At 41.0% G+C, this 20,693-nt stretch overlaps 1 protein-coding gene across 2 annotated transcripts in view; it reads left to right on the top strand.

Moving 5' to 3' along the window:
* Positions 1-20,693, top strand: part of RORA (RAR related orphan receptor A) — a 724,310-nt gene that overhangs the window by 668,386 nt on the left and 35,231 nt on the right. For both annotated transcript variants that reach the window (XM_039230592.1, XM_039230593.1), the window contains one exon: positions 18,560-18,645. In XM_039230592.1, coding sequence (XP_039086523.1) covers positions 18,560-18,645 — 86 coding nt within the window. The remainder of the gene's footprint in view (positions 1-18,559; positions 18,646-20,693) is intronic.

Below are 20,693 nucleotides of genomic sequence, written 5' to 3'. Positions count from 1 at the left end.
ACTATAAAATCTTTGGCTATGAACAATATTTTTTTTTAACGAATGTGTTTTGGGTTGGATGTGAACCGCTTAAAACATTAAAATTTCTATCCACACATCAAGTCTTAGATGTTCCTCTCCTATACATTTTACTAGGTCAAAAGGAGCTCAAATATAAATAATTAAAACTTTCAGCCATGTAGCTTTCAAATATCAGTTATATTTTATTTTATAAAATGGGCTACGTTGTCCTTGTGATTTAATTGACAGCTGGAAGAAAATCAGATACTTTACATACAGCAGGATTTACAAACCCCTGGAGTCCTATTTGTGACTATTTCACAATACAAGTTAAAAATACATTTTTTTTGTTTTGTAGATTAGAAAAGAGGTATGAAAGGATGGAGAGGGACATTATGGTTTGAATTTATCATTAGAAAGCATAGAAAGTGAGTGAAATGAAAAGATTATTACCGTGAGAGTGTCACCAGATGCCCTGCCCCACCTCCCAGCACCCAGGCAATCTCTTTGTGAGAATTCACCTTGGGTGTTTAAAAACCATTGCAATAAGAAAGTGATATTAAAAATGGTATATAACTAAAAAAAGAAAGCAGAATATATCCACTATAGGAAGCACAACATATACCTGATATCCCGAGAAACTGCAAAATATTTTCTTACCCCAAGTTTGGCTTTGAGTGTTTGAAATCAAAGAATACAGCAAATGCTGTTTTATATTTAGCCTGTTCCCTTAAGCGTTGCTTGTCTTAAGTCAGTTCGTGGGCAGTGAATGGGGAGAGGAAAATAACAGCAACCACAAAATACCCTGGCGATATCATAGCGAATACTACTTCCTAATGCTTACTCCTTACCTAAGAAAATAGCTTTATTTTCTTCTCTCTTATTTCAAATTTGATTGCATAGAGCCAGAAAGTAGAGAGCAACTCTTGTTTTTTTAATGCCATACTATTAATTTCACTCAATACAACATGTTTCATGCCTCATTCCTTATAACTTTGGGATTAAGTATAGTGTTTTGTTGTGTGTTGACAATATAATCAGACAACAGACACAGTACTTAAGAGGTGCTTCCTATCATCAAACACATCAAGAATGCCAGAGATTTTTCCGCTTTCATCAATAAGACTTTGTTAAACTGTACATATGAAGAAGTTCAATGGGAGCAAAGCTAATCTGATGTTTTTATATTTTTATCCACCACATCATTTTGAACCCATACTATGTACCTTTAAATGAAGTGTTTATACCTTCTTGCTTTCTAATGTTGAGGATGTCCTCATGAACTTTGGGTTTCTCAGAAAGGAAAATGTTCTCCTATAGAAATTCTTGACCAACTTTAGCAAATTGAGACCATCTATTCATTCAAGAGTGTTGTATGTGTTTGATTACCTAGAATGGCTTGCCCAAAGAGACTCTTTTGGAAAAGTACCAGCACAATGCCCGAAATGCCAGAGAGGGGAAAGTCCTAGTCTCCACAGGGGTTGGGGGGATATGACTGGAGTGTTCCTGGAGACAGCGTTTTCGCATGGCTGACATTAATGACACCCCAACGCTACACACTCACTAAATGTTTTCATTTCAGAAGAGCATCAAAACCACGGAGTCCTTTCAAGTCGTCTTCTTTTACTGTGAAACCAGAAACCATGCGAACAACTACTTTGAGTAATGACCTGTGTCCCAGCTACAGGCTGTATTAAACTCCTTGTCATATAATTTTCTAATTTGTGTGTAGGTAGTTGTAGCAAACAACTGAGTTTATTTCAGAGCATGACATCAGAAAGCATATTTTAATGCAGCGGTGATGGGTAATGAAATCAGAATTTCCACAAAGTCCACTCTAATTGAACAGTATTGTAAGGAGAGATAAATTAGGAGACTCGGAGTTTCTTCCCAACGTCATTTACACTATTAGGAAATGAGGCTGATTTTATTTTAACAAATGTACTGGGAGGTATGCTTCTGCATGAACGTTGCCCCCTTCCAAGCAGTCCGCTGGGGAGGCTAAACATCTGTGCCAAAAACACCGTCACTGCCAAAAACTAATATGTGATTTCTCTTCTGGAACTGCTCTCGACTCCTTTAGCAATGTCTTACTAGTCTCCTTGGTGGCCATTGTTCTCCTGGAAGAGTGACATCATCTGATTTCTGAAAACAACCAATGGTTAATATGGTGAGGAAGGGACAAGAAGAAACCAGGCCAGGCGGTTTCCCTTAAGAACAACAACCACAAAAGTGACTACAAAGACAAGTTTTTATCAGCACACTGGCACTGAGTGTGGTTGCCAGAGAACCAGTTCGAAGAAGTCCGTGACAACGACAGCCTCACTCTGAAGACCAGTCCTCATTTTGGGTGAGAGGCCGGTGCCAGTAATTTTGTGGGAAGAAAATATTGACGGCCATTTCTCTTCTTCCAGAAAATCAACGTGGTGGGTGACAGCCACGACAAAAAAGAAAGGACATTCAAAGGCCGTCTGTGCCTCAGCACAGAAGCACCTCCACACACTTAGTGCCTGTCCCATATCCAGATACCATCCCCCTCCCGAGAGTGCATGGTTTTCGCCGTGTCAGAATTACTCCTCCCTGACTGACAAAACTACACAGCGAATAGTGAGTGTGGAAAGCCGAAGGTTGGTGGTGGGGGAAAGGAAACTCCTAGAATGGTGACTTTCATTGTCATCACCTGATAGTGATCACCGGAGAATTGTGACTTAAGCCACCAGTTCAGAAATCACTAAGGTGCCGCCCAGTTTGGCTGTGGGACAGCTCAGTGCCTTGACGGCAGTCTGCGCAAAGTTCCGTTTCTGGGCCTGGCAGACCTCACGTACTCAGCCGTGGGGTCGAGACCAGGGCACCCTGGGGAATTCGATGAAGTGTTGGTGAGGGTGCCAAAGCATTCCCGGTGGGAAGTCCTTTGGAACTATGCATGTCGTGTACCATTTTGCAGTTTCGTGTGTTTGGGGATATTTAAATGGGTTTTCTTTAAGTTTCACTCTGTAAGATTTATGAGATACTGCTGAAGAGTATATAGAACTGCCGCCTGTTTTCTGGTGCCAGTGCCTTTCTCTGAGGAATTGCTTTGTCTTGCTGCAGCCGGGGGAAGAACAGCCGCACCGGAACGAGATGAGTGGCAGTATTCCTGGGGAAACCATTCTTTGATCTGCCACTCATGATCTCAGACCTCTTTGCCCACTGGCCCTTATACCCATGGCCAAAGTCTGTGAGCAATTTCCTCCAGTTTTAACAATTACTCTTTCACTAGACAGAGCAAACATGAATTCAAATAACGGGTTTTCCATTTTCCTTTCTTACTCCCCATTTTTTTTTCATTTGTAGTTGAAAGAAAATGGGAGTCCCAGCAAATGAGTGGGGGGGGGGGGGGTGGAGAGCCACACGGCTATCTGTCAGGTTAAGAGAGGGCTGAGAGGCTCTGGTATCCCGTGGGACTGAGGGCGCCTCAGCCTCCTGACTCCCCAGTGGGGGTTACACCGAAGGCAGCCTGTCTGCCACTTTCACGTTTGGTCTTCTCCATGTTAATCTCTTCCTTCAACCCTCATTAAGGAAAACTCCTGGAATGACACATATAAAAACCAGAGAGACCTTTTAAAATCATTGTTACCGCCGTTCCTAAGAACCCCCTGCCTTACTGAAGACATAATGGTTTTCACAAAGTGCCTTGAACTTTAATGTCAGTTCTCAAAAGAATATCTGTAAAATTATGCCCAAAGAAAACATTCTTTGAAATTAATTAGTAATGTCCAAGTTAAGAAAGAAAGGCAAATAATAGATTAACTCCAAAATGATTTGTACTGTCTGATTGGGCAGTGAGATGCCCCTCTTGAACACCATTACCTCAACAGACCAGAAAAGGGGAAAGGTTTGCTCTATTATAGGAGGAGTAATTCACAGTCAGGAAACATTTTGAAATGGAATGGGGCACCTGGGTGGCTCAGTCGGCTTAGCATCTGACTTTGGCTCAGGACATGATCTGATGGCTCTTGAGTTTGAGTTCCGCATTGTGCTTTCTGCTATCAGCACAGAGCCCGCTTTGGATCCTCTGTCTCCCTCTCTCTGTTCCTCTCCTGCACACATGCTCGCTCGCTTGCTCTCTCTCTCAAAAATAAACCTGAAAAAAAGAGAGAGAAATGGATTGATACTTCTCTGTCTTGCTGTTGACAATGGTAAATTTTATGGTAATCAGTTCATCTTGCCTAACTGACAACTCAAAAAGCTGATTCCAAGAACAGTAAACTGGCTGCAATAGAAATATTATTTGTTTATTTAGAGGGTGGGGTTGCCTAAGGAATGATCAAACTTCGTCTTGTGACATATTTTAAAGGATGTTTTAAATGAACAACAATTCCTCATAGGTCCTAGCTGTCTTTCTGGTTATTGGCAGGTGTGTTTGAGATATGACTGACTTTTTTTAAGTAACATACCAAGGTCGTACACCCGAAAAAATCTTGTCCCATTCAGAATTTCAGTTTGGAAATGCTTATTCACATGATTTTTTTTTCTAAGCCTTAATTCTCTTTTCTGAACTCTTGTTTCTTGGAATTGCTTTCATCGGCTGCACTGGGTTTCTTTGAATAACAGCTAAATCAAAATAAAGGCAGGTCCCTGAGAGTCGAGAGTCGAGAGTCGTTAGGTTGATTTTCCTGGAGCACGGGGCTGACTCCAGCCACCCCTCTGGGCCCGGGTTCCCCGACATCTCACAGAGAAGACTCTTGTCTGATGAATACGCTTTTGTGCTGCCACCAGATCCTGCCTCAGAAGTTACTTGCGTATGTCTTAATGGTCCTTGACATGACCTTGGACTTGGCCCTTGACATCTATTCCCTTAGGCAGTTGTAGCTGGGAACCATGTAGCTTGAGGTCCTAAAATGCTTTGCCGTTGGAGGTTTTGTTGTAAAAAATAAATAACAATGGGAAATAGATTTGCATTACTGATGCTCCTTGCCTTGGGCTTTACTGCTGTGGATTTAAAGCAAAAGCACAGGATGATTGGGGAGGTGGGGTACAAACAACCTAACCTTGTATCAGCACTTTCTATTCAAATTGTTTACCTTGAAGGGAAAATAGAACTTAATTTTCCATCAACACCAAGTTAGCATTGTGTTGCCCTGTCTCTTCTATGACAGGGCATGGTATTGAAAGGAATTCTTTTAGACTGGTAGTAGTAAACATTTTTTTTTTTTTTAATAAGACCAAAGAAGGAGGGGACAGGGGCAGGTGCACAGAAGCAAAGTGTTCCAGCTCTGGTAAGACCTCTGGCAGAACTTTTACTGTGGACCTCGAGGAGAACATTTCATTCTGTTCCCTTTCCTAAACCAAAATGCAATGAAAACAGGCAACTTGGTTGCCAGGTGGACTCCTCTTCCAGTTGCTGTTACAACTTTTTCCCTGACTAGATGACACCTGGCTGGGCTTTGCCATGAAGAGATGTCCCTACTGTTGGAGAAATGACAGCTCAACTCACTCTCAGTCATCAAATCACAGTATGTTAGAGCAGGACAGGATCCGGAAGACTACCTGGTGCACCTAAGATCAGATGAGCCCTGGAGAAAGACAGTCACAGTCTCTCAGGTGTTTGGTAAATTGCACTCACTGACAGGTACTTTTTGAAGCCTCCTAACCCTGGAGTTCAGTCATTTTGCTATCTTACCACACAGCTGTTAGAAACCTCTCCCACTTCCTCTGCTTACCACCTCTCCAAGATGCCAGCCTTGCCGTGGGCTTTACCTAGAAAGTGGGTCGTTGGCATAGTACACACTGGTCTCTTTCAATTCTGCCTTATATCTGCTTAGTGTTACTTGTCATGTTAGGCCTCTGCATTACCAATAAAGCTGCTGTTTGGGCGCCTGGCTGGCTCGGTCGGTTAAGCGTCCCAGTTCAGCTCAGCTTATGATCTCAAGGTTTGTGGGTTTGAGCCCCGCGTCGGGCTCTGTGCTGACGGCTCAGAGCCTGGTGTCTGCTTCAGAGTCTGTGTCGCCCTCTTTGCCCCTCTCCCACTTGCCTTCTGTCTCTCTCTCTCTCTCAAAAATAAACAAACATTAAAAATTTCTTTAAAAAAAAGCTGCTAACCTTGGCTATGTCTTTATCTAAAAGGAGTATAGTGACATGTTCTTCTTTCTTCTGCTGGTTTTCTCAACTCCATTTGCAGCCCGTACAGATAGTACTGTCCTTGAAACATGGGTGAGGAGGAAGGGGAGGATTGCTAACACGAAGCACTTACTGTGTGCTAGGCACTGGCTCTTCAGGCACTCTGCCGGGGTCCCCTTTAATACTGAGGTAGCGTAGGGGTGCCTGGGTGGCTTAGTTGGTTAAGCTTTCCGACTTTGACTTTCGCTTAGGTCATGATCTCGCGGTTTGTGGGTTCGAGCCCCGCGTCGGGCTCTGTGCTGACTGCCAGCTCAGAGCCTGGAGCCTGTTTCGGAGTCTGTGTCTCCCTCTCTCTCTGACCCTCCCCTGTCTCTCTCTCTCTCCTAGAAATAAATAAAACATTAAAAAATAATAATAATAATACTGAGGTAGCAGAGGAGGCACAGGAGAATCAGGCACAGAGAGGTTAAGAAAGCTGCCCAACTTCACATGGCTAGTAAGTGCAAGCTCTAGGTCTTGCAGAATGAACATCCACACTTTATCTTCAAGGTTATCCCCAACTCTTTCATTTTTTCTCCTTTTAAAACCATTTTCACTTTCATTCTTAGTTCATATACAGTGGAGCTAACACAACAAGGTGAAATGTGCTGGTGGGTTCCATGTGCCCGCTTTGCGTCCCTGGTGTCTAGCCATGCAGGTTGCCTGCAAGTAGTAGGAGGACTTGCAGCTGGATGGACTGTGTGGCATGTGGCATATGGTGTGTGTGTGTGTGTGTGTGAGAGAGAGAGAGAGAGAGAGAGAGATGATTTAAGATGGTAGCAGCTATGGGCATTAAAAAGGACCTGCTATTCTGAGCTCAGGCTGTGACAGTGAGATGTGCCTGTAGCAGCTGTTAGCAATCAGAGTGTGTTTCCATCTGATGTGAAATGTGCTGCCATCACTTGTGAAGTGGATTTCAAAACCTTGCCACACTGAAGTACCAGCGTGTATGAATGGTGCACTTTTACTGCAAATTAGAAGAATTCGCTTATTCCAATGATAATGTCACACTCGCTCACTCAAGGTATCTTAAGTAGCAAAAGCCCCCGTCGCCACATGCTGTATGGCTGATAGGGCTGTGTGCAGGACGGTCATAGAATGTCATCTGAAACGTTTGTCTGCAGGCAAAAAGCAGCTCCTTGGACTGGAGGAGCAGAAACTCAAAGTGGAGTAAGAAGGACAGTGCTGTGGACCTTATTTTGTTATCTCTCCATGGCTGTGGCCTTCTTACCTCATCTCTAGTCCATGACTCACATGAAAATAGGTAGCTTCAAGATAAACACCCACAATATACGTTTCCTTTTGTTGGGGGAAAAATGACATTTATTAGGTATTACAGTCTGTGAATTGATGCTTAGTCTGATGTTCAGACCTTCTTAAAATAAATCTGACAATCTCTTAACTTGGTCAGAGCATTCCTTTTCCTCCTGCCTCACAATGATTGAATATCCCCAAGGCTCTGCTGCCTTTTCTCTGCATTTCCCTTTCTTACAAAGAAGTAGCTACCAGCTCCTGCTTTCTCCCCCTGAGAATAGGCACAGAAACAACCGTGCTTCCGCGATCAGCAAATATTGTTAACCATTCTCTGGTTGATCTCCTATATTATAATTAAGAATGGAAATGTTGCTTTAAAAAGCACGTGGAAAGAGCATGCATTTAGAGAGAGAGTCAGAAAAAAACTCCTCAGGTCACTTGTCTGGTCACTCTCACGCCTGGCTGAACTGGTTGTCTAAGAAAAGCATCATAGAAGATAATTTTAAAAAACTACTATTGAGCTACAATCCAGAAATACATCAGTGATATATTTGAAGGCTTAGAGCTTGACATATCTATTGTTTAGATGTCATTGGCTATGTCCTGGAAAGAAGAGGCAGAGAACCGGCCGGATTTTTCTTCCAGGAGTTGGTCACTAATCCTTCAAGATCTTAAAGCCTTAAAATGATTACTGTAACGACGTCTACACTTCTGCTTCTGGCTGGTCCCAATAATTTACTTAGGACTTTTAATAAAAACCAGACCTTTCCCGGGCTTCTTGTCCAAAGCTCCATTCTCCCTATTAATTCTAGGGAGATTTTGTGAAGCAGGAAATAGCACAGAGGTGGAAGGGGTGTCTGGGCTGTGGGACAAGCCTCTTTTTTACCCTCACTCTAGATCTGTAGACCAGGAAAGTCCTGATGTCCCCGATCTGTGTACCCGTTGTTATGTTATTGCTATTTTAGTCCTCTGTGGCTTACTGTGGAACGATGTCTGTATTTCCCAGGTTTAAAGTTACAAATTCTTTTCCATCTTTTGCCATGAATCCAAACTTGATTTGATTAGAGAATATTTCTTAAATGACATAATCTACTATTCAATGGATTGTAACTGATCAAAAGAAACAATCCAAGCCAATGGAAAGAAGCAACGGGTTCCTGATAAGCTCTGATGATGTAACCTGGATTCTTGTTTTTTTGACCCACTTCTGCACATCTCTATCCAGCTGCTTTTTGTGATAGCACCTGTGGAGAGGGGCGGAAACCATAGAAATTATACCATTGCAATTAGCAATCATAGCTGACTTTTAAGGCAGGAGATTTGGGCCCTTTAAGGAGTATTCTGAGGCAAACAAATATTTGGATTGATTTAGTCAGTAAACTATGATGCTGCTATATGCTAAGCATACAAGGGGTCAGACTCATATGAAGCCATAGAACAAATAGATTTAAGCAAATATCCTATTTGTTGTATGATCAATTTCTGTGTCAATAGATTGCTCTGTCTTTGGACTTACAATTGAATCACCAGGTTCGTTTATTTTTGTAACATTATATGCACATATCAAAAAACATAAAAGCTACATTGAAATACCAAGATTGCGCAATGAGGATAGCTTGAGGTATGCACAAGCATGTGTGAAATTAAGAGAGCTGCCAAATGGAGTGTTAGGTATGTTGAAATTGGTGGGTAATCATGTAAAGTAAGATTATTTCATAAAACACAGTAAGAGTAATTCTGATGTTCTTGGTTAAGCAGAAACTAGATAAGATCTCCAGATTTGGTTTGGTTTGGTTTTAGAGATGTTCTTTTCTGTTATTGTGAAAAACAGACTTTAAAATGATGAAAGCAAAGAGCTGACCCCATTGCCCTCAACTGTAGGCGAAGGAAGGTTTAACCTAAATGGGACGCAGTTGTTCTTGTTAAGGGGAAAAAAGGAATTGGTATCTAGAGTGAGGTTGATCGCTAGAAAAGATAAGATGCAATTCTGTGAGTCAGGTGACATTTTTTGGCCTAGTATTATCCAGAAGAATATAAGGGACACAAACACTTACTGTTGAAAAAGAAGTTATTCGTGATTTACCTTGATCATAGTCTAACCACCTAGTAAAATAAAATGGATTCTTTTTTTCTGCTGATATGAAATGACAGTTAACTCACACTGAGAGATTCAAGAGAAGAGTTTTTATTAGATATGTCTGATCTCAAGGTCCTAGAAAAGCCTCAAGAATTAAATATGGAAAAAATGTAGTCAGTTCTAGAATCTTTGAGTAACCTTATCCCAACTGAGAATAATTGGCCAAATGGCCAGTTGCTTTTGTCTTGGTCCCTGATTTTATGGAACCCCGGACATTCTCAACAAGTATGTCTCGCTGTTTACAAAGGCAATTAAGACATGTTTAGGGAAGATTAGGGAAGACAAAACAGAGAAAGTATTTATATTGCTGGCGTTAATGGCATCATCTTTTAGTGAGTGAGAATTTATTCAGTATTTGCCCAGTAGATGAGTAAAGTGAAGATTAGGAAGCTGACTCTCTTGCCATTCAAGTATTTTGTTCAAGGTTGAGTTGGTTATCAGGTAGTTCCCAAAAGAGGTCAAGCGTCACTTACCGTGAATCGAGTTATTTTGTATGTTACTGTGTAGTAGGAGGGTTCTAGACAGAACTGTATCTAAAAATCAAAGCCATCCACTATTTCCCTATATGAAAAATCTGTTTCTTCTCAGATGTGACAGAATTTCCCTGTCTAGGGACAGAAGCGCTCATCTGGATTGGGCTTTTAGCAGAGATACGTAAGCATCAGGGAATATGAGGCAGTTTCTCTGGAAAGCTTAATCTAGTAAGGATAGAGACCTATTACAAAGGATTAATATTCAGTTCCCATTGTCAGAACTACCTGCATATTCACAGCAAGCCACGTGAGAAGATATGCTTGTCTTCCTTATTCTTCAGAGATTTTCTGCATACACAACTAAGCGCTCTGAATTCATACAGGGCATTCTGTTTTAACTCTTATGTGCCTAACTCATACATTTATAAAGTCTGATGGAAATGGCCAAAGTTCCAAAATTCGAGTTTTGTCTTATTTTAGATCTAGCTTGCAGATGATTGCTCTCTTGACTGTTTGAAATGTACTTATTTGTATGTATTTTGGTGGGTATATACAGTACTTTTTATTTAAAAAACCATTTTTTAAAAGGCTGTTAAGTGTTGGGGCTCCTGAATGGCTCATTCGGTTAAGCATCTGACTCTAGTCATGGTCTCACAGTTCATGAGTTTGAGCCCTGTGTCCAGCTCTGTGCTGACAGCTCAGAACCTGGAGCCTGCTTAGGATTCTGTGTTTCCCTCTCGCTCTGCCCCTCCCTCACCCGCTCACGCACGCACTCTCCCTCTCTCTCTCTCTCAAAAAGAAACAAACACTAAGAACAATTTTTTTTATAAAAGCTGTTAAGTTTTCAGCAGAAACCACAATCAAATTAAAGATTTTAAGAAGTGGCTTTAAATAGTAGGTAAAATGTAGGTGTTTTACAGGGAAGCAGAATACAGGGCAGGACTTTTTTCTTTTTAGTTTTTTTATTTTTTAGTGGCTATAATTTGACAAGGTCCTGTGGGTTATACATCAGCTGAACACCGAGGCTCCGGATATCACAGTATGACAAGTGCGTTTATTGCTTAACATGTGGGAACCATGCAGTTTCCATGATGTCTTTGCGACACTGCACAAGCCCTGGTGAAAGTTTAGTTTCAGTGACTTTGACTGAGATTGCTGTGACGGAGAGGTGACCTCTCGCATCTATGTGTCCTTTTCTTAAGTTGAGACTAAGAAAGTAAGCTGTGGACCTATTTGTCCTTCAGGAAGGCATTTTGGAGACCAACTATTAAAAAAAAACAACAACCTAAGTCTAGCTAGCAGATGAAAATTACAGTTCTGTGTATTTTGCTTTATTGTCTTTGTGGAGGAGCCTGTTATGGGTAGTGAGGGCACGGTGGCGTCCTGGTCCTTGCCAAGAATGATATGCCAAGCTTCCTAAAGCTTCCCATTTATATAAGTCTTTTCATCTTCAAAGAGCTTTGCGAGCATTCATTTACCACCACCTGCCTGGGAGGTAAGAATTATTCCCATTTTATAGACAGAGGAAGTGGAGGTGTAAGTGACTTGCTCGAGGCCACCTAGACAGTTGAGGGTCAGAGGGAGACTTGGAAGGATTTGCCACCTCCACTTCTTAGCTAAATCAGCCTACATCTCTTTCTCTCTCATGTCATTTCCCCTCCAGAACCCCAGATCGATGATAGCATAAATCTAAAGGCATCAAATAATCCTGAATGGGAAAGAGACACCAAGTCTGTCTTATTCATGGCTGCCTCTACAATTAAATCTCTGGGAAATCCAGACATAGAGTGGAAGCCATTTAACCCTCCCGAGATTCATTTTCTGCGTCTGTAAAATGGGGATAATAATACCCAGCAGCCTACTTCAGAGTTGTTGTAAGCACCAAAATCAAAACAAGCTAATGAGAACAAAAACTTTAAAATTTGTTATGGAAGTCTGCAAAAGTCAGATGTTATTGTTGTTGCCAGAAATGACCACGAGGCTGCTATGCCAAAGGGGTAGGGCTTTTCTAATTAGGTGGCTAATTGCTTTGGTGACGTTTAGTGAGGTTTATGAAAGAATCCAAAGTCAGTAGAAGACCGTAACAGGGAAACATACTAGTATTACATTTGGTGTATATTTAGTAGACAAAATGGCAGAACAAGTTGATTGTTAGTTTGGGTGGGCTGCTTGGGTAGGGACCTCGACCCTCCCCACCCTGAAGGACCATTGAGCCTGTCTGAGCTATGGAACATAATCCATGCTACACCCCCGAGCCGTGCATCCAGGAAGACAGAACATGCGAACTGTTCAAAGCTCACAGTCTCTTCCCCTCCCACCATGAAGAGGTAATGAGAGCTCTCTACAAATCCTGTGTTGGCCTGTGGCCTCCAGCGGCAGCCCTTACAGAGTGGAGGAAAATCATTTTGCTCCCTGAATTGTTCACCACTAGTACACACAGCGCCTTTGCACATAATAAAGACGGGCTCCGTGCCTGCAGGGCTGGTTTGAGAAAAAGGTGCTTATCCTGGCAGACAAATTAGTGCAAAGCTCCCTGACTCTGGGCTGTTACAGCCACCCTTCAAGCTCAACAGCCAGGTGAATTTCACCCCCTTCTTTCGTCCCCTCAGTGGGACCCCGTTGGGCAGGGCACAGTGTCCTTGGAACTAGGAGGTGGCAAGACCCAGAGGGGCCAAGAAACTCTAGAAACCAGGAGCAGGTAAGCAGGTGTAGCGTCCGCCAGCCGGCCTTGACACGCAGTCCAGGCCACCATCCAGGCAGACACAGAAGCCTTTAATACCCCAGCAGTTTTAAACGGGGGATAAAATAAAGTGACTAATCCATAAAGGACTCGGGCCATTTTACCGAAAATAAAATTCAAATGCCTTAGGGTTTTTCTTTTTAATCTTTATTGGTTTTTCTGCTTACAAAAGTAATACATGCTGGTTGTAAAAAATTCAAATATTAGAGGACTATGTAACATGGCAAGTACAAAGTCCTCCACATTCTCAGCCCTCCAGAAAAAAAGACTATCCACAGACTGGTGTAAAAGATAGTTGATGGGGGTTTTGGTTGGTTTTGTTTTTTTGTTTTGTTTTTTTGTTTTTAAGCGGTAGTTTTTGCAACACACAAACTTGCGTTAACATTCATCTGGATGACATGCTCTCTCGGGTATATCCAGGGTTGAGCCACTTTCCTGGCCAGCCAGCAGCAACCCCGCCCTGTTCAGTTCAAGAAAGAATCTGGTTGTGCAAATGAGCTAGAGTGCTGGATAGTCTTGGGGTAACCATAGGTCCCTATTAGTTTATTCTTTACATGAACCAATAAAAAATTTATTTTTTTACTATTATTAGTAACAAATTCCTGTGACACACACCATACCTAATGGCAATATACTGCTGTGCCGTAGCAGTTAAGTGCCAGGGCTGTAAAGGATTGCTGTGGTAGCTGGCCTGAACTTTCCGTCGTATTATTTGGAGGATAAGCAGCTTTTCTCTATCCCCACTTTGGAAAGAGCTTAAAGTCTGGAGAAAAGACTTTCATTTCGCTATAAGGCAGGATTTCTTATCAACAATAACAATAATAATAACTACTGTTTATCGAGTACCAAGTATTTCTAAGAACTGTGTGATGTGCATGTGTATCTACATAGAATACATATATAAAATAATCATTTATGTGCTGTATCATTTATACATTGTATCACTGGATCTTCAAATATGAAGCGGAGGCTCAGAGAGGTGAAGTAATCTGCCCAGCCTTAAAAACTGTTAAACATTGGTGTTAGTCATCTTAAGGTCAAAAAATCTACTCCAAACTCTGTAAAATGGAGAAGAATGGTCTAGAAGGTAGATGATTACTTCCAGTTATAAAGTACTTGGGTATAAAGTAATTAGGTATAACTTCCAGAAAGATATCTTGACATCAGTTCTGAGTGCTTATGTAAGTTTAACCAAATCATTTGTGCTGTGTCCTTTGCACCACTGGTAAATGGTGGCATACCAGTCATAGTATGTTCCTGACGTTTGTTATTGGAGCCCTTTAGCTTGGCTGTGAAGTATGGTGGGAAATGGGAAAGAAAAATAAAACTAAACTTTTGAGTTAAACAAAAAAGACAAAATGTGTCCAAATCCCAGCCTTCCCTCTTCTAGCTTTATGACTTAGGGCAAGTTTTTAAGTCTCTCTGAGCTGAAGTTTTCTAATCCGAAAAATGAAGTTGATGATGGTGATGATGGCGATGATGATGGTACCACCTTCCTCATAGGGTTATTGGAGGAATAGATAATGCCTAACACATTATAAGCCCATATACTTGTTGCATATTATTATTGGTCATTATAAATCCTTTAGATTATCATGACATCATGTTTTCCCCATAGAATGAGTACAGCTCTTGTACAATTTTATTTTTTAATTCTTTGAGACAATGGGTATTTTCCTCTGGACCAAGCTATCTCCCAAAAAAGGTGTTGAGGAATAAGTGAAGTGTTAAGAATGCTATTACCTATGTTCTTGTCCCTTGTATAATGAAAAGTAAAAAGCCAGCCTTTTATCAAAGCACAATGCTAAATGACAGCCCAGCCCAAGGACCACTTGGCTAATTAGCACACTTGCATTCCAGGATTTCCTGACTCCCCGCTGCCACTTGTTGTCAGCTCCTTGAAACTGCAGAAATTTGCCTCTGCAGGTGTGGAGAGCGTGCTTGAATTACTTAGGGTGCATGAGAGAGCAAATTATTTAGGCAATAGAGCTGAAAATGTGGGCAAATTAGAATTTTTCATAGCAAGATTGTGCATTGTTAAGCCAATTCGTGATTATATGTGTGCGTCTTGCTTCAGATATTCTGCTACACAATAAACCTCTTTGCTGCGATGAATATGTATGTGGACTAATTTAATCAATATACTTGTGACAGTAGTGGTGTCTGACAGAACTCATCCTTTGAAATGCTGGCTGAGTTAATGTGTGCAGTATATATATGGGCCAAGACTCATAATTTGTGTTAAAAGAAGATTATTTTGAAAAGACACAACACTGACTGTTAGAAAATGAAGAAGCCTGAGGGATAGAAAGCAAAGGGCAAAAGGGATTTTTGTCCTTTTCCCTCTTACTGGTCTGAAACCTCAAGTGCAAAGAACTAAACTGCTTTCCTTTTGAAAAAATTTTGCAAGGCATTTTTTTCCCTCATTGATACATTTGAATTCTGTGAATTGACTAAAAGGTGGAGGGAAGTGGCTTTTATGCATTGTTGGATTAAATGGAAGGTTGAGTAAGTGCCCTGCTCCAATCTGCAAATGTTTGCTTTCTGGAAATATCAACACATGTGATCAGATCACATTCAGAGAGTTTGCTTTTTGGAGCAGGTGGATTTTAATCATTTCCTAAAGAGCACTTGCAACTGAAATTGTCTTCTGAGATAAGAGAGTCACCCAGGGGGGTAAACTAGTAGAATAGTTTAATCTGACCAATCAGAACACCTGACCTTTGCTTTGGGGACTGCTCCCATCACCTTACCAAGAGAATCCTAGTGAAGCTTTTTCCGTTCTGATTTTCTGGCCAACATTGTCCCCTAGAATGAAGCACAAACACAGCGGGGGTCAAAGGTGTAGGTAAATGGCCCCTGCTTGAAAATACAGGTCAATATACAGTGAGTCCACTGAGACTAAGTATCTTGGACCCCATAAATCTTCTGAAATATGTCCCAGGCTTGAGTGTCCTCCAATTCTGGAGACCTGGGAGCTGAAGCGAGGCTGAACACCGGGAGTTTGGGAGCGTGACTCAGGCCAGCAGCGCTATGCAGTAGTTGGTACCAAACTGTAGGTTTGTGCTACAACCATCCTTCTGTCCCCTTACCCCACCCGAGCCAAGCCATGAGTCATTCTGAGGGTGGGAATTCCGAGCCAGGATCGCAGGACTACCCCTATCATGAGCAGACCTCTCTCTGCCAGACAGACCCCCATATTACTTGCAGGATGATAGGAGCCACTGGCAGGTGTTTGGGTCTTACGTTTTAAGGTGATGTTTATACCATCATTTCACTTCTCACGGACAATCCACTGTGACCCCAGGCAACATGAACAGCAATACATTATTCTCCGTTCGATCTAGATACAGTTTTACACAGTATTCCCAATATGGAGAGCCTTCATATCTTTTTTTTCCATTTTTTTATTATATGTTTTTTTACAAATAGTTTATTGTCAGTTTGGTTTCCATATAACACCCAGTGCTCATCCCCACAAGTGCCCTCCTCCATGCCCATCTCCCCCCTCCCCCCCCCACCCATCAGTCCTCAGTTTGTTCTCAGCATTCAAGAGTCTCTCATGGTTTGCCTCCCTCCCACTCCCCTATTATTTCCCCCCTTCTTCTCCCCCATGGTCCTCCATTAAGTTCATATCTTTTAACTAACTAAGTAGATATGCTTGATCTGTCCATTGTTAAACTGGATGGAAGGTAACCCTTGAAAGGCCCAAGTTCAACACTAACATTGCTTTAATTGCCTTGGGTAGTTTTGATACAGACTTAGACTACAGGGCCTAATGAGGTTCATCTGTGTCTAATTTCTGTGATTACGGCTTGAGGTAAAACATAGGCAGGAAAAGCTCAGTGTCCATCTTTTTATTTCCCACGTAAATTTTGTTTAATAGATGGTCCAGGTACTTTGTGTTGCCTAATTATTCTATTCTGTTCCTTAGGGGTTGTGGAGGGGGAGGCTGGTTCTCATTATAGACTAGTTAATTCACATGGGAAAATCCAGGCCATCACTCTTTGCTGACATCACCTTCCAGAATGTCTCTACTACCACTTGGCTTTTGTGTCTCAAAAATGTTGGACATAACTCTCTCTAGAGCTGCAGACGATATGTGACACAAACCTTGGCCTTGACTATATTAAAAATACTGGATGAGCCATAAACGTGAAGCGTTATTAGAGTTCACATTTTGTAAAGAATTTCCTTAAAGGAATCAAACAAGACACCAAGATGAGGAGTCAGATTTAGAAATGATCATTTTTGTTAAATGTGACCTTATAACACATTAAACTGCATAACTCAGAATAGACAGTATAAAAAGACATCATTATTGATGTACTAGAAAACCTCCCCATTATAGAAGATGTATTGGATGTAAGGTTTCGAACAGTCTCTAATTCTGGACACTAAAAGTGATTGGCTTGAAAAGGACTCTACTTCTAGAATAGCCTGCACTCCCTAAAAGTCACTGCAGTCCTTGTACTCGTCCCCTTGAAAGGAAGTTAGCAGGTACACATGGTTTATAAATGAGTTTAAATCCAGCAATTTAATGTATGCTGTTTCTGAGTATTAAATGCAAACATCACATCAAATCCAAAGTAAGAGGTTGTGGAAATTATTCCAGGATATGGGATTACATTAGAACAAAGAGCGAGCCATGTGTATAAGTGTGTTACATACATCATGCAACATATTCCTTAGGTAAGTCATTGCTTTGTGTAAGGCATAGGGCCAGGTAGCAGCTATATGAAAATGAGGTACACTTACACTCTTGCAATTGTGTCTGTGTGTGTGAGTTAGTAATCTGACATGATAACCATAGTGAAAGCCATGAAAAATAAAATTTAGCATAATGGAACATTCCATTATGAACACTGCCATCCCGTATCTACAACGCAGTGTTGATCTTCTTTATTTCAGATACAAATTATATTTAATGGGTGAGCCAAGAACTTTGTTTTGCCTGATTACTCTATTCCTTGGGTTATTTTTTTTTAATCCTTAATTTTGTTCTTTCCAATCAACTGTGCTCAAGATCTATTGTGTTTGCTCAGAAATGTGCTTTGTCATATTTGAGAACTTTGGTGTGATATATATTAGTCATTGGGTGGTGTTCCTGCATGAGGCATTTTCAAGTAATCAGTTGGATAGAAGCACATGCTCGCTGTACCAGGCAATCAGTTTCCAACTTGAAGAACCCAGAAACTACATATACGATGGGCAGGATTCACCATTATTAAATTCAGTGGTTAAAAGGTTTTGATCATACACAAATGGACTAATTTTTAACACATGGCAACTACATTAATTAAAAAAAGATGATTAAGGCATTCTTATCTTGCCATCATATGTAACTCATTAATATTTCGAGTTGACTCATTTTCCTAAGTAGTCTTGACTTTTTGGAGTCTATTTTTTCTCTACCAGCGGAGCTACAATGCTCAGCCAAGACAGATTTATGACCTTTTAAAAATAATGATGGAAAATGAGATCGGAGGAAACAGTTTAGTATCTGCTTTGCTCTGAGGCCTAAACTGCGAGCTCTCCAGTTCTTGAAGGCTTTGAAATGCTGATTCCAGTCTTCTTGTGGGTTCTTAAACACCTTCTCAAATGACCCATTTTAATAACCCGAAAGCTATTATATAACGAGCAGCCATAATTTAGTCCAGGGCTCTAGGGGGACCCTCACAGTTCAGCAATGAATAGTTAATGCAGTATAATGTTTAGCAGGTTATTAGTTTTCACTATACAAATGCTGATCAGGGAACGCTTTTATAAGGTGTTTAAAAGAAAATGTAATTAACTGGTTGCGTGCTTCTGTTGCAGCTCAAATTGAAATTATTCCTTGCAAGATCTGTGGAGACAAATCATCAGGAATCCATTATGGTGTCATTACATGTGAAGGCTGCAAGGTAAGCCTTTTTAATTGTAGTTGTTGTTTCTATTAATGCTGGAATGTATCTTTGCAATGTTACTTCTGTTCTGTCTAAAAACGCAACTCCTTGGCATTTTGAGTGATGAGAAATGACAAGACGGAATAAATATTTTGGTGTTAAATTATAATTAAGGAAGTCATATATATTTTTATGCCTTCCATCAAACTAACAGGAAGCTAGAGGAAAGTATTTGAGCATTGCTTGTTTGTCACTTCTAATCCTAGAACTGATTGAACTGATGAACAGTCCCTTTGGTTTTTTGTTGTTTTTGTTTTTTCTTAAAGAATTGGGTGTGGATTTCTGTAGTGCCCCTGTTACAAGCTTTATAAGAAAGTATTTCCAATGGTTTAATCAGAATGTAATCAGAATCTTCTTGCTGGCACACATATGTTGATACATCTGGCCAAATTATGGCAAAGCCACTGGAAAGAACTGGGTTCTGGTCCTAATGCCACCACCGTCCCTCTTGCTTGGACTTGTTTTAATCTTTTAGTGACTCAGTTTCTTCATCTATAGAGTGGGCATAACACCTGTCCTTACCTTTTAGAACTATTCCAAGGATAGAATGAAAAATTGTAAGTAAAAGACCTTACAAACTGAAAAGTGCTATTTAAATTGAAATACTTTCATTCTTACTGCTGTTGTTACTACCTCAATTATCACCGATGCTGATTGAGGGCAGTATGTTCAGCACAGTCATAATGTGAGAATGGGAATAGAGATGTTTATCCTAATCATTCAAGACCTCCAAACCCAGATTGCCTCTGTTATACAAATTTCAATTTATTAAGATTTAAATCCTCTGGCTTTTATTGGAAAGGCCTTGAGACAGCGTACAGGATAAAACAGTGCAAAATAAACAGGCAAGAAGCCATTTAAACATGCAGGAGGCCTCAGAGACAGCTGATTGCCACTGAACCAGGTCGGAATTAGCCCTAACGCGTTTTGAGGCTAAGGCAAAAATAATAATAATAATAATAAAATCCACAAATTTGGTTAGCTTTCCTTCAGTGAAATTAGAAACTACAATGGCATGAAATACAAAAACACCTTCTGATACAAATAACAACTGGGAGACTTCAGGGAAATTTGCCTCATAATTTCCTTAAGTCTTTGTTTTACTCTTAATCATTGTAACATGTGCTGCTTTCTACATGTACAGATGCTCCATATTGATCCCATCTTGGTGATGCTTGAGCTTTCTGCTCACCGCCAAGCACGCTTTTTTTTTTTTTTTTTTTTAATCATCTGCCTTTTAGGAATAAGGGGTTTGCTACTTAAAGGGGATTTTGAATTGTTCAGCGTTATAGCAATCCTCAAGGCCTCAGGTTCTAGATTACCAAGAAAAAAAAAATTACGTCCTTTTACTTCTTCAATTTGCCCTTCCTCAGAATGAATCAATTAAGTAAATAAAAGTAGACAAAATGAAATCAACTGCCTGACCTGTGCCATCCCACGATGTAAGGGAGGGTGGTCTGCCCGTGACACTGATTGCCCCCATTGATTTTCACAGTTCATTCAACTGATGAGGCTGGGCACCTGTCACCCTTCACCGTCCCCCACTCTGTGCTCACACCTTCTCGTCCTGCTGGAAGAAGACACAGTCTTTCTTGGTGAAGGGTATATAGACAGTGCTCCCGACCAGACGTTCCAAGCAAACTTGATATTGTGCGTTGCACAGCACCTAGGCACTTGCAGAAGTGGACCGGGTCCCTAGGCGTTAGTCACGCGTCCCTTCATTCTGCCTGAGAGGCTGACCACTCTCTCTGAGTCTTTTTGTAATGCCACGTGTAGTTTTCTGTGCCTACTAAAATGAATACTTAACAGTGGCATCTGAGGCAGGCCCAGGGTGGAGGTGGGGGTTACCTCATATGAAATACCCCACAGCTCGGAAGATTAATTAACAACATGCTGTTCAGTAAAATCTGAATTGTCTGAGAACCACTGGGTTTCCATAGACATAAACAATGTGTGTTTCCTTTTTACCTCCTATGTTTATTTATGACAAAAATAACAGTGATAAG

This window comes from Hyaena hyaena, unplaced genomic scaffold (genome assembly GCF_003009895.1).
Source record: "Hyaena hyaena isolate Hyena2069 unplaced genomic scaffold, ASM300989v1 scaffold_49, whole genome shotgun sequence".
Lineage (NCBI taxonomy): Eukaryota > Metazoa > Chordata > Mammalia > Carnivora > Hyaenidae > Hyaena > Hyaena hyaena.
The sequence above is the reverse complement of the archived record's forward strand: the minus strand, read 5'-3'. Positions and strand labels throughout refer to the sequence as shown.